This window comes from Danio aesculapii, chromosome 17 (assembly GCF_903798145.1).
Source record: "Danio aesculapii chromosome 17, fDanAes4.1, whole genome shotgun sequence".
Classification (NCBI taxonomy): domain Eukaryota; kingdom Metazoa; phylum Chordata; class Actinopteri; order Cypriniformes; family Danionidae; genus Danio; species Danio aesculapii.
Window position 1 is genome coordinate 51,798,536 of NC_079451.1, and position 26,769 is coordinate 51,825,304.

Consider the following 26,769-nt stretch of genomic DNA (forward strand, 5'->3'; position numbering starts at 1 on the left):
CCACGAGGGGAGTGTCTTCAGTCTGGCCACTCTACCATACTGGCCTGATTGGTGGATTGCTGCACAGATGGTTGTCCTTCTGTAAGGATCTCCTCTCTCCACAGAAGAACGCTGGAGCTCAGACAGAGTGACCATCGGGTTATTGATCACCTCCCTGACTAAGGCCCTTCTCCCCCGATCACTCAGCTTAGATGGCCGGCCAGCTCTAGGAAGAGTCCTGGTGGTTCAAACATCTTCCACTTACAGATGATGGAGGCCGCTGTGCTCATTGGAACTTTCAGAGCAGCAGAAATGTTTCTGTAACCTTCCCCAGCCTTGAGCCTCGAGACAATCCTGTCTCTGAGGTCTACAGACAATTCCTTTGTCTTCATGCTTGGTTTGTGCTTTGACATGTACTGGTCAACTCTGGGACCTTATATAGACAGGTGTATGCCTTTTCAAATCATGTTCAATCAACTGAATTGAGCACAGGTGAACTCCAATGAAGCTGCTGAAACATCTCAAGAATGATCAGAGGAAACAGAATGAACCTGAGCTAAATTTAGAGCTTCAGTATTGACAGCCTTTGGCGTGATGTACATGTGATTTATCAGCTTTTTATTTTAATAAATTTACAACAGTTTAAAAAAACTCTTCTTTCACATTGTCATTATGGGGGATTGTGTGTAGAATGTTGAGGAAATAAATCACTTTAATCCATTTTGGAATAAGGCTGTCACATGAAAAATGGGGAAAAAGTGAAGCGCTATCAATAATTTCCAGATGCGCTGTATGTAAATAAACTGAATGGGTAAATAAATAAACCAATTGACAGATGAATACAGATTGAATTAAACAGATTTCGTGTTGGCCTAAATGTAACCACTGACAACCATAGTAGGAAAACAAATACCACGGAAGTCAATGGTTACCGGTTTCCAACATTCTTCAAAATATCTTCTTTTGTGTTTAACAGAAGAAACTCAAATTAAGAAATCAAGTAATAAATGAAGACAACTGAAATTTGTGTGAACTGTCTCTTTAAACATCTGATGGCAGAGCAGAACACACACACTCGGCCAGAACATGTGTTATAACTCACTGCTGGAAGTGCCAGTATGAACACATGATAATTCCCTCTTGATGTCAAGAAAATGTCTGGGTCACATTTTAACTAAACAAAAGTGATAATACAGTGATATATCTGTACATGTCATTTTGTATATTTGCATTCACTACTATTTTTACAATTTATTATCTGGTCTCTGTCATTGTTGCACTGCAGATGTGTGAACACACCTGGCAATAAAGCCCTTTCTGATTCTGATATTTTTGCTCGCCTAGTAAATGCTTCTTGATTTAATTGTTTTAGATATTTGAATTAGAAACCAGACAGAAACTCTAAATAAGATGTTTTTTTTGCAGTGTTCTCTTTAGTAAGCCGCTTCAAATAAATAAAGTAAATCCAGCAAATGATTAAATCTAAATGTGACCTGGACATATTCCCACACAAGATGTAAACAAGCCAAATATCTGAGATCGTAAAATCAGGAAAATGCATCTCAGAACTTTCCAGAACCATCCCAGTACTTTGACTCTCAGCAATACCATATTACAATATATTAAAATAATAATCATATATTAATAGAAGTAAACAGTGGTCAAGCTTTACATTAAGGTTTCATCAGTTAATGCATTCACTAACATGAACAATACAGCATTTAATAATCCTTAATGCATTATTAAAATATAAATTCATGCTTGTTATAATAAAATATAACAATGAACACCTTTATTTCCATTAATTAACATCTTAAAAGATGAATAAATACTGTAATAAGTGTAGTGTTCATTGTTTATGTTAGTAAACATGTTAAAAATATCTTACACAGCATTATTATGAAGTGTATCCTAAATATTTGTGTTTGGAATAAACCATTTACTCTGTTTAGTGTTAAAAACACAACTGGACTCTGTATTTCAAGCAGCAGTGCTGAAAAACATGACTTTTATTAGAAATATAAATGCATTACCTTCATTACTGCCTTTTTTGCTGCTTCTCTGGAAGAAAGGTTTTTTAGTTTCAGGGGCTTTAAGGGGGGTGTGGTCAACATCCAGAGGGGGCGTGGTCTGTGACATCACTCCGTCAGGCACGTCTGCTATTGGCTGATCATCCGTCGACTGCAGCGGATCATCAAAACACTGGGTTTTAATCTTCATAGAGTCACTCTTTTCACAGCCGCTGTTCACTTCTGAGCCACTAGAGGCAGTGTTTACAGGCTCGGCAGTTGAACTAGACCTGATGTTGTTTCCATTGTGATTGTGATGTAGATCTGTGTTTGTAAGGTCACTGAGCTTTGGGTTTTCTTCCTGAGATGAAGATTTCAGTGGTGAATTCATGACGGTGGAGTTGATTTCAGTGGCGATTTCGGAGTTGACTTCCTTGGCGATTCCAGAGTTGATTTCTGTGGCGATTTCAGGCTTGAATTCCTTGATGATTTCAAAGTTGATTTCTTTGGTGATTCCAGAGTTGATTTCGGAGTTGATTTCAGTGGGGAATTGAGAGTTGAATTTTGTGGCCATGTCAGAGTTGATTTTCTTGGTGATTTCAGAGTTGATTTCTGATGTGATTTCAGAGTTCCTTTCGTTGGCGATTTCAAAGTTGATTTCCGTCGCAATTTCAGAAATTATTTCCTTGGTGATTTCAGAGTTGATTTCAGTGGCAATTTTAGACTTGTTTTTAGTGCTGATTTCAGAATTGATTTCAGAGTTGATTTTCGATGTGATTTCAGAGTTGATTTCCTTGGTGACTTTAGAATTGATTTTTTTGCCGATTTCAGAATTGATTTCCGTGGCAATATCAGACTCATTTTTAATGCTGATTTCCGATTTGATTTTAGAGTTGATTCCCTTGGTGACTTCAGATTTGTTTTCAGTTGTGATTTCAGCTCTGATTTCAGTTTCCCTTTTGCCTGGAGCAGGATTTCTCAACTCAGCATTTCCCGATAAAGTGTCTTCACCTGTGGGATTGATGCCGGAACCTTTGTCTGGATCTTCTGGAGTACAATCCGGGGCTGGCGACTCTCCGACTGCAGACGAACCAGCTTCTCCTCCGGCAGACTTCACACTTGCTGCTTCAGAATGAGAAAAGATGATTTCAGCACAGGATTTTGTGTTTGAGGGTTGGAGATGAAGCATGGGGGTTTATGTCAGCGCTTTATTGCATTGCAGATTTGATGAATTATGATATACAACAAGAAAAAGATTCTACAGAGATTTACATGCAGGATCACAGCTGGAGTTTGGGTGATTGACAGCAGTGTAATGCAATGCTTCATTTCACTACAACACATGATGTAGTCTTATAGATGTAAACTGAGAAACAACAGGTAATGATGGCATATGAGAAAATAAATACATGTCACTTTAGGATAGTTTGAAAAGCATTTGTGAAGGTTTAAGCTATTGGCTGCATCATTTGGGGAAAACAAAATCTAATTGAAAGTTCATAAAATCTCCATATAACAATATATCCCTGTTTTCCTGTGCTTGTTTTGTTAAAATAGCTCATGTCAAATTATTGTTAATAAATCTATGCAAAATAGATATTTGCAAATGATCACTATTGTAATATTTTACTGTACAATAAAGCATTTAATAGTAATAAAACAAACAAAATTACTATTGTAACTGTACTATACAAATACCAGTACTAACAGTAAAAAATAAATGAACTAATATATACTATAAATATAATAATATTATTATTCTATTAAGTATAATAAAAAAATATTCTATTAGGAATAATAATAATAATAATAAACAATAACAACAACAACAATCTATTAAATGAGTATAATAACAACAACAACAACAACAACAACAATCTATTAAATGAGTATAACAACAATAATAAATAACAACAATATTCTATTAGGTATAACAACAACAACAACATTCTATTAATTGAGTATAATAATAATAATAATAATAATAATAATAATAATAATCTATTATGTATAATAATAATACAATAAGCAAGTATTATAACAACAATCATATTCCATTAAATGAGTATAATAATAATAATAATAATAATAATAATAAAAATAATAAAAAAATTCCAATAAACGAGTATTATAACAACAGCAATCATATACCATTAGAGTATAATAAAAATAATAATAATAATAATAATAATAATAATAATAATCTATTATGTATAATAATAATCCAATAAACGAGTATTATAACAGTCATATTCCATTAAATGAGTATAATAATAATAATAATAATAATAATAATAATAATAATAATAATAATAATAATAATACAACAACTGAGTATAATAGTATTTACACACACCATTCTTCTTATTATACTCATTTAAAAGGAATATTTTTGTTATTATTATTATTATTTTTATTATTATTATTATTATTATTATTATTATTCTTTCATTAAGTTATTATTTTATTATTATGGTTATTATTTTTATACTCCTTTCATTGAATTGTTATTATCATTGTGATTATTATATTTCTTTAATTGAATTATTATCATCATTATTATACATTACCGTAGTGATATATACATTTACAGTGATATTTATATATAGTGATATAAACCATTAAATTATTATTTTTTGTTTACAATTACTATGTTTTATATTAATCGTGCAGCCCTACTAAAACATGATTTAAATTAATTTGCAATAAAATGTTCTCTATTTACAAAATAAATACCTTTCCTTAAACATATGATGTTCTTAAATATCAATTAAATCCTAACTGATGCGTCAACAGCCCAACTGCAGCTCACAGCTTGTATTAGTAGTTTACATTGATTTACATGCAGGCTTGTTAACAATAAAGCTTTTAAAAATAGCTGGTGTGTGATTGGCAGCTCAGACTGGTGCGAAGCACCAATGAGAAGCGAAGATGCAAAAGGCAGCAAAGCTGATTGGTGGAGCAGCAGGATTTGAGAAATCAGCCTCCGCTCGCACAAATCTATCAGTAACTAGAGTTTTACAGACACATGAAAAAAGCTGTTAGTCTTAAAGACACTACTCTTTCTTTTTGTAAATAAACTCTTTTACTCTAGTAAAATGAACTCATTTTTTTACCATTTTTAATTCAGTTGATCTCTGAATCTGGCACTTTTAGCTTAGCATAGATCATTAAATCGAATTAGACCGTTAGCATCTTGCTCAAAATTGACCAAAGAGTGTCAATTTTTTTAAAGAAGCTAATTTTACAGCTCTCATAAATAAAACAGTTTATTTTTATCATTTTTTTATCCATTCAGTTGATCTCAGAGTCTGCCATTGTTAGCTTAGCATAGAGCATAGAATCGGACTAGATCATTAGCATCTTCCTCAAATGACCAGAGTAAATTTTTAAATAAGCTAATTTTACAGTTCTCATAGAGTAAAACTGTTTATTTTTATCTTTTTTTATTCATTCAGGTGATCTCTGAGTCTGTCACTTATAGCTTAGCATAGATCACTGAATCGAATTAGACCGTTAGCATCTTGCAGAGACCAAAGAGTGTCAATAATTTTTAAAGAAGCTCATTTTACAGCTCTCCCACAGTAAAACTGTTTATTTTTTGGAATTTTTAAATCCATTCAGTTGATCTCTGAATCTGGCACTCTTAGCTTAGCTTAGCATAGATCATTGAATCGGATTAGACCATTAGCATCTTTTTCAAATGACCAAAGAGTAAATTTTTAAATAAGCTAATTTTACAGCTCTCAGAGTAAAACTGTTTATTTTTATCTTTTTTTATTAATACAGGTGATCTCTGAGTCTGTCACTTATAGCTTAGCTTAGCATAGATCATTGAATCAGCTTAGACCATTAGGATCTCACTCAAAAATGAACAGAGTGTCATCAATTTTTAAATAAGCTCATTTTACAGCTCTCCCACAGTAAAACTATTTTTATATATTTTTAATTCATCCAGGTGATCTGAGTCTGCACTATTAGCTTAGCTTAGCATAGATCACTGGATCGGATTAGACCATTAGCATCTTGCTCAAAAATGAGCAAAGAGTGTCAATAATTTGTAAATAAGCTTATTTTACAGCTCTCCCAGAGTAAAACAGCTTATTTTTTACCTTTTTTAATCCATTAAGTTGATCTCGGAGTCTGGCACTTTTAGCTTAGCACAGATCACTGAATCGGATTAGACCATTAGCATCTCGCCTAAAAAATAACTAAAGGGAGTAAATTTTCTTATTAAAAAAGTTTGATCATGTACTAAGACAGACAGAAAATGAAAAGTTGTTATTTTCTAGGCTGATATTGCTAGAGGAACTATACTGTCATTCTGGTGTCATTCAATAATCAAGGAAGTTTACCGCCATACCATAATATTACACAGCACCTGAAAATACACTTGAAGACCAAAGAGGATTATTATGTATTGTAATCTTGCAGTTTTAAGTAACATAAGTAAATAGTAAACAATTATTATTATAATTGCTTTTTAATAATAATAATAATAATAATAATAATAATAATAATAATAATAATAATTTTTATTTTGTATAATATCTGAAACTATTTATAATCATTATTAATTATTATTATCATCATTATTTTTATTATTGTAAAATATTACAATAATAATAATAATAATAAAAATAATAAATAATTTTTATTTTGTATAATATCTGAAATTATTTATAATCATTATTAATTATTATTATTATTATAAAATATTACAATAATAATAATAATAATAATAATAATAATAATAATAATAATAATAAAAGAATATATAATAATAATAATAATAATAATAATAATAATAATAATAAATAATTTTTATTTTGTATAATATCTGAAATTATTTATAATCATTATTAATTATTATTATTATTATTATTATTATTAAATAATACAATAATAATAATAATAATAATAATAATAATAAAATATATAATAATAATAATAATAATAATAATAAAAAAATAAATAATTTTTATTTTGTATAATATCTGAAATTATTTATAATCATTATTAATTATTATTATCATTATTATTATTATTATTATTATTATTATTAATATTATTATTATTATTGTAAAATATTACAACAACAACAACAATAATAATAATAATAATAATAATTTTTTTGTATAATATCTGAAACTATTTATAATCATTAATTATTATTAATTATTATTATTATTATTTTTTTTATTATTATTACAATAATAAAATAATATATAATAATATATTTTTTGTATAATATCTGAAACCGTTTATAATCATTATTAATTATTATTATTATTATTATTATTATTATTATTATTATATAATGAAACATTACAGTAGTGACAATTTTGTATATTTTCTTCAAGATATTTTTGTTATTATTTTATCTATATTTGATATTATCATCATCCTCCTGGAAAACAACAGCTTTTAATTTTCTGCCACACAAATGTTAAGAGTCAAGCTTTAAATAAAAAAAATAAAAAAAAAACTATCCAAACTCTTTGCACATTTTTGAATGAGATGCTAATGGTCTAATCCAATTCAGTGATCTATGCTAAGCTAAGCTAATAGTGCTGCTGAAATCCAGAGATCAGCTGAATGGATACACAAATAGTAAACCTACACAGTTTAACTCGATAGGAGAGCTGTAAAATGAGCCTATTATTTTATTTAAAAAAAAAAAAAAAGTCTCATTTTAATACAGCACTGAGAGTTACAGTGATTTACTCTGAGATCTATCATCCAGTCACTCTAGAGGGCAGCGCAGGGGAAACAGCGAGCCGACACGGTTTATGTTCTTACCGGACGCTTCAGCATCTCTACTCTGCTTTGCTCTACAGGGACTTTCCTTTTCGCACCTGGGACGAGTCTTTCTCAGATGGAAACCCTTCCGGATGTCGGCAAGGAGCTGATCGATGATGCAGCCGTCGTCCTGTGGCACCGGCCCCCGCCTAACTGACCGAACACACACACAGGCATGAGATTAGCGTGGGAGATGACCACAACTATATACATCGAAAAAAAAAATGCATGGTGCACAGATTTAAGATCACTTTACAGGAAGACGCTTGTCAGATTGAAGCTGAAGTGAACAAAGGAGTTAAACAAGTAATGCATGAATAAAACTAGTTTAAACAATAAATGTTTATTCTGTTATATTATGTAAAATTTGCATTTAAATTTATAAGTTAATATCTTTAAAATTAGCATTTATTAAGATTTTTTTAGGTGGCACGGTGGCTCAGTGGTTAGCACTGTGGCTTCACAGCAAGAAGGTTGCCGGTTTGAGTCCCGGCTGGGTCAGTTGGTGTTTCTGTGTGGAGTTTGCATGTTCTCCCTGTGTATGCATGGGTTTCCTCCAGGTGCTCTGGTTTCCCCCACAGTCCAAACACGTGGTGTAGGGGAACTGATTAACTGAATTGACCGTAATGCATGTATGTGTGTGTGTGTGTGTGTGTGTGTGTGTGTGTGTGTGTGTGTGTGTGTGTGTGTGTGAGAAGGGTGTTTCCAGCTGAAAGGGCATTCACTGTGTAAAACATTATACTGGAATGGTTGGTGGTTCATTCTGCTGTGGTGACCCCTGATGAATAAAGGTACTAAGCCAAAAGGAAAATGAATGAATGAATGAATGAATGAATGAATGAGATTGTTTTGGTGCAGTACCAAACATCACCACTAGATGACATTTAGTTTCCACTGGTGACCACATAAGGGCGCTTCCTATTTCGGTGTATGTTTTGAGGAAAATTAACCATATTTTTGGTTATGACAATTTTTTTCAATTAGACATCAAATTCTAAAAAAATATGGGCAGTTTGGTGGTACTTTAAGAACAAAATCAATGCCTAAAGTATTGAAATGAAAAAGCTTGTCGAATAGCACTTACTGGAAAAAAATTATACGTTCAATTAACAACTGCTTGCATTTTAGTGACTTGAATTGCCAGGATTTGTAATTTTAAGTCCTGAAATTTAACACAGCTGTTTATTAAAGCTGTGAATATTTCAATTCCAAACACGATTACATACTTTAATTCAATACTTCATATTCAACTTCCAGATTTCACTTCCAAAATATTCAGTTCTGTTTAAACACATGGAGTATAATATTCAGAAGGCAATCAGTTCATTTAATTTCCGTTCAATAATTCACTTTCATAAATTCAGTGGCTCAAATTCGGCTGTTAAAATTCGACATTACATCCGGGAGCTGCAGGAAACGCAATAGATTGAGGATGGCAGATTCGATAGATTGCATTTCACCAGCAGGTGGAACTATTGAAGATTTTTTAAACCAGTAAATAGGTAAGGAATAAAGCTAATAACGGCACAAAAGTAGCATTTGATATTGATATCAGTCTTGGACTCTTGTAACCCCACTGTTCCGAGCAGGGACAAATCTGCGATACCTGAATGGGAGATCACTGGATCACCTCTTGAGAGCTGAGGAATGAGGTTTACGCGATCACCAGCTGGCTCTTATTACAGTAGGGCAAATATGAATACCAAAAACATTGACTACACATCGGCTTACTCATAATCCTTTTATTAGCCTACGTATAATGTCCAAGACTGATATTAATATCAAATGCTACTTTTGTGCCGTTATTAGCTTTTTTCCTCCCCTATTTACTGGTGTAAAAAATCTTCAATAGTTGCCCCTGCTGGTGAAATGCAATCTATCGAATCTGCCATCCTCAATCTATTGCGTTTCCTGCAGCTCCCGGATGTAATGTCGAATTTTAACAGCCGAATTTGAGCCACTGAATTTATGAAAGTGAATTTTTGAACGGAAATAAAATGAACTGATTGCCTTCTGAATATTATACTCCATGTGTTTAAACAGAACTGAATATTTTGGAAGTGAAATCTGGAAGTTGAATATGAAGTATCGAATTAAAGTATGTAATCGTATTTTGAATTGAAATATTCACAGCTTTAATAAACAGCGGTGTTAAATTTCAGGACCTAAAATTACAAACCCTGGCAATTCAAGTCACTAAAATGCAAGCACTTGTTAATTCAATGTATTATTTTTTCCAGTAAGTGCTATTCGACAAGCTTTTTCATTTCAATACTTTTGGCATTGATTTTCTTCCATAGTATTTCATTTGAATTCATCCTCTATAAAAAACTACAAATTAAAACAACTTAAAGCCATTTTAAGGTCAATTTATTAGTCCCCTTAAGCAATATTAGTTTTGGATTGTCTCTAGAACAAACCACTGTTATACAATGACTTGCCTAATTACCCTAACTTTACCCTAATTAACCTAGTTAAGCCTTTAAATGTCACTTTAAGCTGAATACTAGTGTCTTGAAGAATATCTAGTCTAATATTATTTACTGTCATCATGGCAAAGATAAAATAAATCAGTTATTAGAGATGAGCTATTAAACTATTATGATTAGAATGAAGATTTTAACCTGATAAAGCAGGAGGAATGAAGCTGAATCTGCGCTGTGAGTCTGAACTGATTATATGATGAGCAGAACATTCAGTCTTTCTCTCTCAGCACAAAGACAGTAACGAGCACAGCATTAATGAATCAGATTAAAGACTCACTTATCTTTCCATCTTCTCCTTTCTGCCTCTTGGATTCCTCCTCCGCCAGCTGCTGCTTCCTCTTCTCCGCTTTCGCCGCCTGCTCTTTACGAACACGGTTCTCCTGCAGGAACAATTCATACACTTATACATCAATAACCAAAAAATAAATAAATACTAAAGTACTAATACAGATTCATATTTTGTACACCATTTTATTCCCCCATTTTCATTTTATTTAACATTTTTAGCAATAGTACTTATAAATAAGTAAATATACAGTGGTGAAAATAAGTATTGAACACGTTACTAACATTCTCAGAAAACGTATGTCTAAAGGTGCTGTTGACTTGAAATATTCCCCAGATGTTGGTAACAACTAAAATAAATCCATATATACAAAGAAATCAAATCTAATTAACTTATAAATGAAGTTCTGTGAACTAAAATGAAATGACACATGTAAAAGTATTGAACAGATGAAGGAAGGTGTAAAAAGGCAGTGAAAGCCCAGACAGCAGCTAAAATCTCTCAGTAGTTCTTCAGCACTCCTCTGCCCTTCCTCAGTGTAAATGAATATCAGCTGCTTCAGTCCAACATCTACATTAGCAGGAGGATGAAGATGAACCCAGGGTGGACATTTCAGCAAGACAATGATCCAAAACACAGCCAAGAAGACTCTCAGATGCTTTCAGAGAAAGAATATCAAGCTGTAGAATGGCCCAGCCAATCACCTGACCCAAATCCAATAGAGAATACAATATAAAGCTCAGATTTGATAGACGAGACCCACAGAGCCATCAAGATTTTGAAAACTCTGCTCAGGTGTGAGTTTCTCACAGACCTCAACAATGCATGAGACTTCATTCTCCATATGAGAGGCGTCTTTAAGCTGACAGCATTAAAAAAGCCTTCTACATAAAATATTGAATAAGGGGGTCCGGCCAAGATGGCTACCTGATCAGACGTGTCTGTACGAGCACCATATATATTTAGATAGTATAAAATAACTTTTGACTTGTCGTACGAAGTGTATTTCGTTTTGTTTAGTTGTTAAATCTACGTTTTTCCCTTATTTAGAGGTGTAACTTGGATCCATAAGCCCATTATTAGTCTAGTTGACACAGTGTGTGGTAAAGTTTGTTTCTCACAGTCTAAAAATAACAAATCTATTTGCTCTCTATTTTTAAACCAAGTTGTATCCAAACCTAGCTCTATTACCTATTACCTATTGTGTGTAGGGGGGTCGGGGCGCAGAATAATTTAAAGGGGTCGCGAGAGTGATTTAAAAATTGTGTAATCTTCAGTGATTACAATAAATATTTTTCAGTATTACAAGAGAAAGCTAATATTTTCAGATTTTTAAAAAGATATTACTGATTCATAAAGTATTTAGGACACATTCAAGCAGAATGCATCTTTGTACTTGAAATGCAGCCTTTAGGAACGGTTTAAAACTTGTCATGACAACTTGCCGCAGTAAAAAAAAGCCTTCAACGCTTGCCCTGCCTTCGCGCTCTTCTTATTGGACCACTGCTTTAAGAACTGAACACGAATGATTGGTTAAAATCCGCTGTCAATCACTCAGTCAACGCCTCCTGTCTTCGGATGACAGGAGCTACAACCGCGAAAATGTAAAGCGCTGCAGAGGAGAATGAAAACAACACTGACAGATTTAGTTTTAGAAACACCTAAAGCTACAAATAATGGCACATCTGATTACTGATCATGTGCTGAATGTTAATCCACCATCTATACTTATTGAAGAGTGGATAAAAGACTTCCATTGGCTTCAAGTCCGCTTTGAAAATAACTAAAGCGTTCACTGTAAAGTCTGTGGGACGGAATTTTCAGGTAACTGTTTGCCACATCTACACATTTTAAGCACGAGAGTTTCTGTTTAATCCTTTATTTAATCGCCAGATAAAGTTATATGTAAAATTTAACACCACGTACATTGCAAAAGAGCTAGCACTTGACTAAGAATAAACTAATATTGCAGCTCATGAAAAGACCAGTATTGCTATTAAAATGACGTATGCAAATAATAAGGTATATATCAAAAGCATCTGTGCAATATCAAACACCAGGCGTGAGAACACAGCACAGTTATCATTAACAGATTCATTAATGAATTCATGTCAAGCAGTGTGTGCAGGGCCGGTGAGCGGTCCGTCCGTGATATCTTTTGGTCACTCAATTGTTATAAAATGTATTGTCTTGTGATAACGTGATTTTATTGAGACATATTTTCCTCATGCATCCATATATAGTTTTTTACTTGTTAGTTTTGATTAGTGTTGATTTCAAATGCAATAAATTTGTTAATAAAACTTGTAGTAACAGTGCGATAATTGGTGGGTGCCACTAAATTTTGGCTGGTCGCCTACATTTTTAAAGATAGGAGCACCAGTACTACCAAGCAAAAATGTTAATTTTGAGCCCTGTAATGTATAGTAAATATAGTTAAAATATTGAGAACAGCTTAAAAAAAAGCTATTTTTATTGTTTGGATATGCTTTGGCAGTGGGGGGGTTGCAAGTTATTGACGATCTTAAAAGTTTGAGAACCACTGCTTTAAAGCATAATAAAAAAATTAATAAAAATAAAATATTAAATAAATTTCAGTAGTTCAGCACTTTCTCCTTGTGTCATTATTACACACATCTCATTTTTCAGATTTTCTTTGTTTTGCTTTATTTTTATGTTTGTATTGTTTGGGTTTTCACCAAAATCTGCTTTAATTCCAAGTCAACCGCTCCTTTAGAAATATTATTCCCAGGAGAAAAAAACATGACAATGCATCTTATTTTCCCCACTGTAGTAGTGCTGGCCAAAGATAAATCGCAATTACTCACATTAAAAAAAAAAGTTTGTTTTGTCATAAGATGTGTGTGTGTGTGTGTATTATATTCATTTATTTGATTTATTTATTTATTATGTATGTGACAGGCACACACGTGCATAAAAAATAAACTTTTTGTTTGCACAGATGTTTAAATGCGTTTCATTTGTATCATATAAATACATATTTTATATTTAAATATAAACTTTTCAAATATATGCATGAGTGTGTGTGTGTGTGTGTGTTTGTATTTAAGGGCAAATAAAAATGAAAGTTTGACAGCTTGTTAATAATGAGATCCTCTATTAAAAAAATTAAAGAAACAGCAAGTTCTGACACTCATAACTCATTTCTGCCTCGGCAAAAATAAGTAAAAGTAAAATGTAATGTAATGTGTATTTCTATAGCGCATTCATTATGTATAGCCACATAAACAAAGCGCTTCACAATCATGAGGGGGTCTCTCCACATCAACACCAGTATGCAGCATCTACTTGGAAGATGCGACGACAGCCACAGGACAACGACGCCAATGCTTCACCACACACCAGTTATAGGTGGAGTGGAGAGACAGTGATAGAGCCAATTCAGTGAATGGGAGGCTATGATGGGTAAGAGCCAATGGAGGGAATTTAGCCAGGACACCGGGGTTACACCCCTACTCTTTACCAGAAGTGCCAAGGGATTATTAATGACCACAGAGAGCCAGGACCTCGGTTTAACGTCTCATCTGAAAGACGGCTCTCACTGACAGTATAGTGTCCCCTTCACTTTACTGGGGTATTAAGACTCACACAGACCACAGGTTGACCGCCCCCTGCTGGCCTATCTAACCACTTCCAACAGTAACCTAGTTATCCCATGTGGTCTCCCATCAAGGTACTGACCAGGCTCAGCCCTGCTCAGCTTCAATGAGGGACCGCTCTTGGCCTGCAGGCTGATATAGCTGTGGCATAACGCAAAAGTAGCAACATTACTTACCATAAAAAGTAACCAAGTAACACAACTAGTTACTTTTTTGGGGGAGTAACTCAACATTGTGATGCATTACGATCAGAAATAACTTTATCCAACACTGATTAGAGGTAATATGAATTTATAAACTATTAACTAATATGAAATCCTGTAGTATTTTAAAATTAAAGGTGACCTTGAGTGCTCTGATGACTTAAAACATGAAGTAATATGAATTTATCATCGTAAATATGAAATACTGTCATATTCCAAATAGAAATTAAAGCTGTGCGACATCAAGTGCTCTGCTGACTTAATTAGGAGTAATTTAACCATTAACTAATATGAAATGGTGTAAAATTATATAAAACCTTGTAATATTAAAGAGAAATGGAGGCATGTGTGAGACCTTGAGCGCTCTGATGAAAAGCTCCCGGAAGGTCTTGATGGTGCTGAAGAGTTCGTCCAGTGAGAGCTGAGCAGCGTCTTCACACAGATACTGAGCCAGAGCTCCTCTCCTGCTGTCCATGATGGAGAAACGCTGCTCTAGAGACTCACACGAACACCGCTTCGACTGCACACACACACATAAGACAAATCCAATCATACACAATTTAAAAAAACAACAATGAAAACATTATATACAAGGATGTTTTCCCCATTGCCATTAAAATTTAATGACTAAACATGAAAATAGGACGAGGCTGAGAAAAATGCTAACTTTGAAAGGAAATTTTAGATGGCACTGAAAAGGTTTTTTGCATCTGACCTCTTCATATCGAACACACACAAACAAAAACACATACAATCTCATTTTATAAACAAGAGCAATTTTTTGCCTTGCTTAAAGGTTTGCTTTGCTTTATTTGTTATAATAGTACCCAATAATTACACAAGATATGATATACTGGAGACTGTTGGATAAAACCAGCTATTGACATCCATAGTAGGAACAAAAAAAACTATGATGGAAGTCAATGGCTGTTTTTCTCCAACATTCTTCAAAATATCTACATTAGTTTTTAATAGAACTGTGAATAAATTATGGGAGAATTTTATGTGTGTGTGAATGGTCCCTTTAATTCGGTGTTTCTACCTCTATGACTCCTAAAAACTGCTCCTTGATGTCCGGCACTGATGAAGACACTTTCTTCTCTGCATCTTTGAGTCTCTTCAGAAGATTACCGATTTCTGCCTGAATAGAGTCCAGGTTTATGCTAAAAGAAAGAAAAAATTTAAATAAAATGCATGCACACAGACAAGAACACACATGCAAACAAGAAACACACACACAAACCAAACATGCATGCAAAAACAAACAAATTCATGTAAACAAAATACATAACCAAAAACACACAAACCATGCATGCAAAAACAAACATGCACAAAAACAAACGCACATGCAAATAACCAAACACACATGCAAACACAAACACGCAATATACACACACACACACACGTGCAATCAAACAAACACACACAAAACATGAATGCAAAAATAAACAAATTCATGCAAAACCACACATGCAAACAAGCACACAACACATGAATGCAAAAACAAACATTCATGCAAACATACAAGCAAACAAAAACACACACATAAACACAAGCATGAGAAACTCAGATCAGACACAGTGAAGCTCTCAGAGAGGGATTGTGTGTGTGTGTGTGTGCTTTTACCCTGCAGCTTTCTCACACGGCGCAATCTCGTCTGGAAGATTCAGCAGCTCTGGATGATTCAATTCAGCTTCCTGCAAAACACAACACACACTTTTCTAGAGCAGGTCACACAAGTTCACAAATATATTATGCAAATTTGCAGCTTAGCTGGAAGGATGTAAAGAATGTTCAAAAAGTTGTTCCAAGTGAATGATCTAAAAAAAAAATAAAACACAGCATATATATTCTCCCTCAAAGAGAGTTGACTCTGAATCGACTCAATGAATCTTTATATTTTCAAATCTTTTGTCAGTTACTGAACAATTAAAATGATCAAACTAATTAATTTGCATAATCCCCGCCCACCTGTGACATACAATCATTCTGAAATGGGTGTTTCATTTCCCAACAAAGAAAGACCAATCAAGACAGGCTTGGTCAGCTGACGGAGCAGAGATGGCATGACATGTTTTAAAAGCTATAATAAACTGTCTGTTATTATTAACATGGAGAACGATCAAACAAATATTATCGTAAGAAAAGACAAAAGTCACACTATATCGGTAAACTACACCATATGGGGTTAAAAATGAAACTTTTGTTAATTGTTGGTGATTGGACAAGTGCTTGCACAGTTGGGTAGTTTTACGTGTATAAGAAAATTAAGACTTGTTAAAAATGATACATGAAGACATATAAGACAATATTTCAGTGAATTTAAGACTAAGACCCAGCAGACACCCTGCCATATATCCCGTTGGAAAGGTTTAAGACTTTTGAATACATATTTTACTTCTGTTTTGTGTTATGCAGGAAGATTAATGGATTAAAATACATTTACTGTCAACCTACAAGCTGTGAGAGCATTTACGGTTACATTTTAAACCATAATATTGTAGTCTAAACTACGGTGGCCAGAAAAATGCAAAACATTAAAGTGTGAAACACTTATGAAACTCGAGACAAATTACATTTTGGAAAACATTTTTACTGATCATAAGACACCATTACATAGGAAAAACGGTATTACAAAGGACGAAACGTTTACATTTTAGAAAAAAAAAATTAAGACGCAACATTTTTACCAGTCCCAAAACAAATTTACAAATGACAGATTCTTTGAGGAAAGGGAATGCACCACACATCAGAAGTGACGCGGTAAAAAGTGTTGTCGTTGGTGGTGAGTGCAGTAAATTAGTGTTGTGGAGTACATGGTATACGTAAATAAAACTAAAAGCAATCATGACAAACTATATATCCTTTAATTTGAAAGCATAAAATGTCTACTTTCCATATCTGCTGACTGATTTTTGATAGATATTACTGAGCAACTGTTGTTTATTAATTTGAAGCAAGGCTACTCAGTGTTGTAAAGCATTACTTTGCTACAGCAATCCACATGTAAACATATTTTAGATGATTTTTAGAGGCTAATTTCATATCACCAAACTACACATACTTCTTTAGAATTGTATGTCTACTTAACAAATGTTGTCTAAAGTATGAAAAAAATGCAGTTCGTATTCCTCAAAACATAGGAGACAGCCTTATATGGTCACCAATGCAAACTGAATGCCTGGTGGTCATGTCTGGTACTGCGGACAAACAATTTTTACAGAAAGCTCATTTTTGGAGAGATCAACTTTAAATTTGGAATTTAATTAATTCAGATTGTTAGCTTTTATTTTAGCTGCTGATTTTAGGCTGAAACAGGTTTTGTAAACTAAAAATATATTTATAGTAATAAAAAATGTTATATAATAAAATATAAATTTATTATTTCATAATTATCATAAAGGCACATATCTTTTGTTTTATTTAACTTTTTGAACTTTTTTCATATTAGCAATAATCTGACAACAGTCTTCTTTAAAATGAGACCAAGCTTAAATCTATGCACCAAAGCCTTTAAACGCAGTTGTTTTCTGAGCTCGAATGCATTAAAACCTGTTGTATGAGACTCCAGCTCAATATAAAGACCCTTAAATTACAAACCCAGAATAATGTTCTAGAACAGGGGTGTCCAGACTCAATCCTGGAGGGCCGGTCTCCTGCATATTTTAGTTCCAACCCTAATTAAACACACCTGAACCAGCTAATCAAGCTCTTTCTAGGTATACTAGAAACTTGAGGGAGGCGTGTTGAAGGAAGTTGCAGCTAAACTATGCAGGACACCGGCTCTCCAGCACCAAGTTTGTACACCTCTGTTCTAGAAGGTCTCAGAGATGCGGAGATGTTTCTGTACCTCTAGGATGTGATGTAAGAGAGTGATGCGACTCTTGTTTGCTTTGGTTTCAGTGAGTTTCAGCAGGGAACCAATCTTGAATCCATCCGCATTTCCAGTGTGACTTCCCTGGAGAAGAAACAATATCACAATGAGGAACTGAGACTCTGCAAAATAACTATGCATCCAAGGAAACCAGGCAATATTTATGTTTTCTGTGATCCAGACACTATTTCTGCATGAACTAATGTTGTACAGGATTATCAGTGTTGCACATCAGTCCATTTAATATCGTTATTCACATCACACAGGAAAAAAAATACTGTAATAGTGTTTGCCAAACACAGAGGGTTCATAACAATAGCTGTGTTTCCATCCAAAGATGTGAATTAGATGCATGCACAAAACTGAAATATTGCATAAAACATTAGTGAATAGATCAGCGTTTCCATCCAATGAGAAACTAAATCATCATTTCCTGCTAAACTGTCACAGATATCACTGAGAGAAGTGGAGTTTGATGCACTGTTGGGATTCTCCACTGTGGTGTTTGTTCTCCTCTAATAAATGAGTTGTGCCTCAGAAGACGAAGACGAAATGCAATGAACGCGGTGGCTTTTGGAGGCGTGAGACGAGAGCGCAGACAGATGTTCAAGACAGTTCTGAAGGGAATAATAATAGAATAACTGCACGTTCACACCGAAAGCGGCGAGAGCATCAAAGTAGCTGGAAGTCATTCATTTTCAATGGGAGCCAGCGGTGAGGAGCAGCGCAGCGAGTCTTCGCCAGCCTGGGAATTGAGTTGAAATCAAGTCCTCCGCTTGAGTCCCGAAAACATGGTCACCAGCAGTTGTTCCCAAGCCTTTAATTATTGCGGTCGTCGGATTTTCAATTGTTTTCTTACAGCAACATACATTAAAAAAGTTACTGGCGAGTTACTGATGTGCATCAATGTTATATACAGTGTTTTACATTAACACCCCCAACCCGCCAAATGCGGGTAGATTTCAGTAGTGGCGGGTAAGACACACACTCCCACTAGCCACTTTGTCTGGTTGAAAATAATTTTCCCAGATAATAATTCTTATAAGGAGGGTCCAATATGCATGCCAAGGCGATCTTAAAATTGAGAAGCCACACGACTGACAAAAATAATTGCGTTCGCAACTTCGCGTGAGCAAAGCAGGTGAATACGAAATGAGAGGATAATCACTCGCGGTAACAGCTGAGCTGATGCGCGCTCCCGTTTCCTTTCGTGAAGCATCTGTGTCTATAAACACAACTGATGCGATCGGTTCTCTTTCAAATAGACTAGACAAAGTGATGAACATGCACCCACAGTCCTGCTGCTTTCAAGACTTCCAGAGTTGACTTATTGTAAGCAGCAGTGGTTGCTTTCGCTTTAACTATTCTTTGAACAGATTATTTATGGGTCTAACATTACCCCTGTGTGTGTGTGATCATCCTTTCATTATCACACAGTATGCTTTTACCTGCTTTCTTTAGCGTTAATATGGTTTAATTCTCATTTTTTACAATAACATTGCTTTAATGGGAGATTATCTCCCCATTTATGTGTAGTTAACTGCTGATCTGGGACCTTTAGCCAGGACAGATTACTGTGCAAATGTTTAGTTAAATAAAAAGTATAGTATGCAGCTTTATTTTGCTTGTTTTGACATTTTAAAATTTGTGGCTAAGAAATAATCGTTTATGTTTGGTGTGGTCAGAGATACATTTAGTAAATCCTTCATTTTGAGCTCTGAAAATTATGCGAAATAAAAACTAATTGTAATTCTATGAAACCCTGACCCATTTGCTCATGATTATCAAGCAAGCTCAAACACGACACAAACAAAGTGAAATGACTGAGGAGGCATGTGGAGAGAATGCAAAATCTTAAGTCATTTTAGCATGTCAAAGTCATATTTATTCATATAAAATATATTTTCCCAACAACAAAATTGTGGCTAGTGAAAATGGCGAGTGGCTAGTAATGTTGGAAAACTACTAGCCACAGTGGCTGGTGATCAAGCCCTGGTTATATATATTTTTCTTTAATAAAGTGGGAATCTCATGCGACAATACAAAACTATTGCTGATTCAGGATATTTCAGACATATGGACACATTATAATTAAGTGGAGCAGAGACACACCACATGCAACTTGATCTTCCATTGTTAAATGAGTTTGATAAGAAGTGCGCAACATTTTCATGCTAGCAATCAAGTTTGATGTAACTGAAATGATATGCAGCAATGGTCTCTTTAAATACGAAATCAATGTAGTGAATTTTGACGCTCTCGCCGCCGGAGCTAAAAGCAGACATTGTTGTCGCCAGGGCAGCCAGAGCGACCTTTGACGCTCTCACCGCCTTCAGTGTGAACGCACTGTAATAATACTGAAGCACCGATGACGCACTGACGGAGGGATGAGGCCTTTTACAAGCAGCAGCACAACATATCAGATCTGCAACAATGGAAAGCTGGAAACCAACATTAATGACGCAAAGACCCTCACACACATTTTATATCCGTCAAATCATCTGAGAAAACTAACATCACGCACACTGATCAAGTGCAGTTTATTCACTAAATAGAATTGTGTGCATTATTTCTTGTCAGATAAAATGTTGTGTGCATATGTTTTTTTTAAATGCGCATTTTCCAAATATATGCACATCTAAATAGCTATGTTTCCATTTGCATTTTGGATATGCAAATAAAAAATAAAAACCACCAAGATGCGCATAGATTTAAAAAATGCGCATAAATGAGTAGATAAACTTTATTCAATAAGAAAAGATGCACATAAACTACGATGGAAACACTTTTACCAAACTAATTCCAGTATAAACAAAGGTCATGTGACTGTTATACGAGATCATGTGATTGTAAAAACTGTTAAACATCTGAAATGTTGTTTTGGCCACTCTATAACACCTCCACCGTTTCAGTATTAAGCTATGGTCACACTGGGCTTTGTGTGTGTGAAATTCTGTCGGCGCTGCGAAAAGGGGCGGGATTAAACAAGATGATTAGACATTAAAAAAAGCGAGCGATTGCACCATGTTTTAAAGTTCTGTCCAGAGAGGTCCTGTTTTGATCCTCGATTGGTCTCACGTAGTCAAGTGATGCGATTTCGCAGGTCAGAGTTCACCAAGCTTGAACTTTGCACCGCAGCGAACTGCGAAACTTAACGCATGACCCTGTGTTTCCGGTCTGACGCATTTGCGTGCGTATGAATGGAAGTCTATGGGAGGAAAAGCCCAGTGTGACCGCAGCTTTAGTGTTATTATATTATTAATGACCTCCAGAACATCTGTGCTCTGCGTTTCACGACTTCAAACGCCACTGCGCGTTCATTGCGTGTCGGCATACTGTCTTCTGAGGCGCAAATCATTTATTAAATAAAGATAAGATTGACGCAGCTTCTCCTACCGCAGCAAATTCAGTTTTTACTGTTGATATTTGGCGCCAGTTAATCGGGAGATGATGATTTTGTTCTCTTGGACTCGGATGGAAACGCTGCTTTATTCGCAAGTCTTCTGCGATAATTCAGTTTTGCACATAAAAGTGAATTCACATTTTTGGATGGAAACACAGCTAATGTTGCGCAATATTCCAACGTACACCACACCAAAAATAGGTTGGACACATGTCTAATGAAGCTGCAGGAACCGTCTTAAAGATCACAGCTGAGGACTTATCCTCCGGAGAATAATCAGTCTATAGTGATCAATGATTGGCTCCTTTACTAGAAGGCGGGGCTTCCTTTAGCGCATGACTGATACATTTCTCCCCATTCAAAACAGTACACACCTTGCGTATTCTGTAGTCTTTGATTATACTACAATACTCCACAGTTTACTGTAGTAAAAAAAGAATGGTGGGTTCATAACTAGATTTAGATATGATAAATCATTTAAATGCATATATAGAGATTTATACTAGGTCTGGTGAATTCTAGATTCTGATTGGCTGCTGATCATTCTAGGGCAGAGGCTGTGTGGTTGGACAAGATGATTAGACATTTAAAAAGGTGAGCGATTGACCCATGTTTTAAATTCCTGTCCAGAGTGGTCATGTTTTGATCTTCAATTGGTCTCACGCAAATCATGTGATGCGATTTCGCAGGTCAGAGTTCACCAAGCTTGAACTTTCCAATGCAGCGAGCTGCGAAACTTGTCGGACGCATTCGCATGCGTATGAATGGAAGTCTATGGGGAGAAAAGTCCAGTGTGACCGCAGCTTTACCTGCAGGATTTAAACAAGCTTGAATGATCAGGTGTGTTTAATTATAGGTGAAGCTAAACCATGCAGAGCTGCGGTCCTACAGGAACTGTATTTGACACCTGTGTTTGGTTATTGTCAGATAAATGCACATCTAAAGTAGTTCCGGCAGGTTTAGAGTGCATTACAGTTCCGTATCACTGCGCTGAATGACTAGAGTTATTTCACAGCTACAACATTCAGAAATCTCCTTTTGAAGCCTTCTGATGTGATGTGGAAGAAACTAGTGCTACACAAAGGAGACGTTATATTTGAGGGTTTATTAGTCGGGTGTTAGTCCTCCTCAAACATCTCAACTGTGGATTTAGCTGTGAACACCAGAGCATAGGCAAAATAATGAACACTGGGCTGTTGAATTATTAAAATTAATGCACAATAATGCTCTGTTGTCAGTTATTTCTTACATTTTCCAATACTATTATGATGATAAAACTGTAATTGTGTCTCTCACATAGTTGAGGAAGTTTCCCACATCTAGAATGAGCTTGCAGAAACTGGGCAGCAGTGAACTTTGCCTGAGACCTGCAGGTAAAACACATACATTCACATTTATGCACTTAGAAATACTGCAAACAGCACAGTGACATCCTCACAGAGAAGCAGCAGCTCTGTTTCATCAGGCTAAATAGGCGTACGTACAGCATGTTATAATGCTGCTCTGCGCAATCAAATAAAACACAAACAAAACACATTCAAGCCTCATTTGTAAAGCTGGAAAAAAAAAAATCAGGCTGGAAATGGATGCGTGTGATGTTATTAGCATAAACATGAATAGACGCAACTAAAATTAATAATGTCTCTGGACTTCAACATTCTTCCAAGCATTTGGGATAATCTACGTAGATACAGTGCTCAGAATAAATGATTCACCCCTAACAGATCTCTCTTTTAAATTAATATTTTATATAGGATGCTTTAAAATGTGCATGCATATCCACTCACTGGCCACTTTATTAGGTACACCTTACTAGTACCATGTTGAACCTCCTTTTGCCTTCAGAACTAGCTTAATCCTTCATGGCAGAGATTCAACAAGCTACTGGAAATATTCCTCAGAGATTTTGCTTCATATTAACATGACAGCATCACACAGTTGCTGCAGATTTGCCGGCTGCACATCCATGATGCCAATCTACCGTTCCACCACATCCCAAAGGTGCTCTATTAGATGGAGATCTGGTGACTGTGACATGTTTAAGAAACCAGTCTGAGATGATTGACATGGGCTGATTGACTGTGGCGTTGACACGATGCTCAATTGGTACTAATGGGCCCAAAGTGTGCCAAGAAAATCTCCCCCACACCATTACACCACCACCACCAGCCTGAACCGCTGATACAAGGCAGGATGGATCCATGCTTTCATGTTGTTTAAGCCAAATTCTGAGCAGAGCATCCGAATGTGGCAGCAGAAATGGAGACTCATCAGACCAGGCAACGTTTCTCCAATTTTCTATTGTCCAGTTTTGGTGAGCCTGTGTGAATTGTAGCCTCAGTTTCCTGTTCTTAGCTGACAGGAGCGGCACCTGGTGTGGTCTTCTGCTGCTGTAGCCCATCCGCCTCAAGGTTGGATGTGTTGTGTGTTCAGAGATGCTCTTCTGCAGACCTCGGTTGTAACGAGTGCTTATTTGAGCAACTGTTGCCTTTCTATAAGCTGGAACCAGTCTGGCCATTCTCCTCTGGCATCAACAAGGCATTTGCGCCCACAGAACTGCCGCTCACTTGATACTTCCTCTTTGTCGGACCATTCCCTGTAAACCCTAGAGATGGTTGTGCATGAAAATCCCAGTAGATCAGCAGTTTCTAAAATACTCAAACCAGCCTTTCTGTCACTAAAAACCATGCCATGTTCAGTTACTTAAATCCCCTTTCTTCCCCATTCTGATGCTCAGTTTGAACTGCAGCAGATTGTCTTGACCATGTCTACATGCCTAAATGCATTGAGTTGCTGCCATGTGATTGGCTGATTAGAAATTTGCGTTGAGCAGCAGCTGGACAGGTGTACCTAATAAAGTGGCCGGTGAGTGTACATTATAAGTTTGATCCATGATATAAAACTGGAACTAACCTAGCAAATTAACTTTAAGTCCAAAAATTTGTATACCCAAAATAATATGGAGATGATTATTTATTAAATAAAATAAAGAAAAATCAAGTGTATAAAATTTAGTTGAAATTGTCATTTTAATTATTTGCATAAACTCATTTGAATTTAAATGCATTATCTTTCTATTCTTATACCTGTTCCGTGACTAAACTGTTAATGAATACATCATTTTGTTTAAATGCACCAAAATATATCCACTGAGAAATGTATGCTGAATACTGTAAGTCAGCAAAATATATAGCACTGTTCTTATTTATTTATAATGCCATATCAACAAGCATTGGCTATATTCATGGGAAAACCTATACTAAACATACAATTATATCAGTTTCTTAATAAACATTTAATTGAAAAAAAAAAAAAAAACAACAACAACACTGAAAAGAATCATATACTATCTTTTAGTTTGATTATTGATAAATACACTAAAAATCTTCTAGAAGCCACCTTTTTAACATAACACTGTTCTAGTGGTGATACTTTAATTAATAAAATCTTACATATTGTGCATTTAATATAACCTAATAATAAACAGAGACCCATTTACATTAAAAAAATTTACTTTTAATTATCAGACCAGCCATATAATTACAGTAAACAATAACTTTGGTTACACTCACTTTCACAGGCCGTTTCCACCAGCTCAACTTTCGGCTTCAGGATGTCAAGAACAGACAGAGTCTCCTCACACAATAACATGCATTCAATCCTCAACTGGTAACTACGACAAGAAAACACAAACTATTTACATTTAATCATTTAGCAAAGGCTTTTGTCCAAAGTGATTTACAACTGAGGAGGCATTCAGCAATTAATTAGCATAAATTAAATGTAATCCAAAAGTAGTCAGTCTACGATAGCATAAAGTAATCTAAATGTAATTCAAAGGTAGACAGATAACACCAGCACAATTTAGATTAGATTCAATTTATTGTCATCACACATGTACAAGTACAAGGCAACGAAATGCAGGTGAAACAATGAAATCCAAAAGTAGTCAGATTACACAAGCATTAAGTAATCTAAATGTAATCCAAAAGTTATTATGTTAGCATAAAGTAATCTAAATGTAATCAGATTACATTAGCATAATGTAATTGACTACTTTTGGATTACATTACTTTATGCTAAAGTAATCTAAATATAATCCAAAAGTAGACAGATTACATTAGCATTAAGTAATCTAAATGTAATCCATAAGTAATCAAATTAGGTTAGCATAAAGTAATGTAAATGTATTCCAAAAGTAGTCAGATTACATTAGCATGATGTAATCTAAACGTAAATCAAGCGTAGTCAAATTAGGTTATCATAAAGTAATCTAAATGCATTCCAAAGGGAGACCGATTACATTAGCATAAAGTAATGCAATCCAAAAGTAGCCAGATTAGAATTACATTTAGATTACTTTAGCATAAAGTAATCTAAATGTAATACTAATCTGGCTACTTATTACATTTAGATTACTTTATGCTAATCAAATTAGGTTAGCATGATGTAATCTAAATGTAATATAGAAGTCGTCATATTACGCGAGCATAAAGTAATCTAAAAGTCAGATTTTTTTTGCATAAAAGTAATCTAAACAAAACCCAAAAGATTATATTACTGACTGCACCGTGCAATTTGTAATCTGTAACTGATTATAATTCATAAGTAATAATAATGATGCATTAATGAAAGTTTACCAGGGTAGAGCCAGCAGCAGGAGGTACAATCGGTCAACATTCGCCAGTTTGTCCTGTTCTCCTTGAAAAGATTTCAGGTTGTCAATCTGGAGAAGCAGAAGAAATTAAAAAGTTGGCTTGACTGAATATTTATTTTAATGCTCCAAAGGGCAGATACACAACATACACGATCCTCTGATGCATTAAACATTTCTAATGGACGAAAAAAATTAAATCATGCATCATATTAGCATAAAGTAATTAAATTTATTCCAAAAGTTATCAGATTGTGTTAGTATAAAGTAATCTAAATGTAATCCAAAAGTAGTCAGATTACATTAGCATAAAGTAATCCAAAAGTAGTCAGATTACATAAGCATGATGTAATCTAAATGTAATTCAAATATAGACAGATTGCATTAGCATAATGTAATCCAAACGTGTCAGATTACATTAGTATAAAGTAATCCAAAAGTAGTCAAATTAGG

General features: G+C 34.7%; 1 protein-coding gene across 4 annotated transcripts in view; it reads right to left on the reverse strand.

The window, feature by feature from the left end:
• Nucleotides 1-26,769, reverse strand: part of inf2 (inverted formin 2) — a 79,860-nt gene that overhangs the window by 8,247 nt on the left and 44,844 nt on the right. For 3 of the 4 annotated variants that reach the window (XM_056477694.1, XM_056477695.1, XM_056477692.1), the window contains 10 exons: nucleotides 26,303-26,388; nucleotides 25,235-25,335; nucleotides 22,959-23,029; nucleotides 18,236-18,343; nucleotides 16,012-16,082; nucleotides 15,428-15,548; nucleotides 14,741-14,905; nucleotides 10,554-10,656; nucleotides 7,791-7,943; nucleotides 2,013-3,113 (listed from right to left, as the gene is read on the reverse strand). In XM_056477694.1, coding sequence (XP_056333669.1) covers nucleotides 2,013-3,113; nucleotides 7,791-7,943; nucleotides 10,554-10,656; nucleotides 14,741-14,905; nucleotides 15,428-15,548; nucleotides 16,012-16,082; nucleotides 18,236-18,343; nucleotides 22,959-23,029; nucleotides 25,235-25,335; nucleotides 26,303-26,388 — 2,080 coding nt within the window. The remainder of the gene's footprint in view (nucleotides 1-2,012; nucleotides 3,114-7,790; nucleotides 7,944-10,553; nucleotides 10,657-14,740; nucleotides 14,906-15,427; nucleotides 15,549-16,011; nucleotides 16,083-18,235; nucleotides 18,344-22,958; nucleotides 23,030-25,234; nucleotides 25,336-26,302; nucleotides 26,389-26,769) is intronic. The other variant, XM_056477693.1, reaches the window with a different exon arrangement.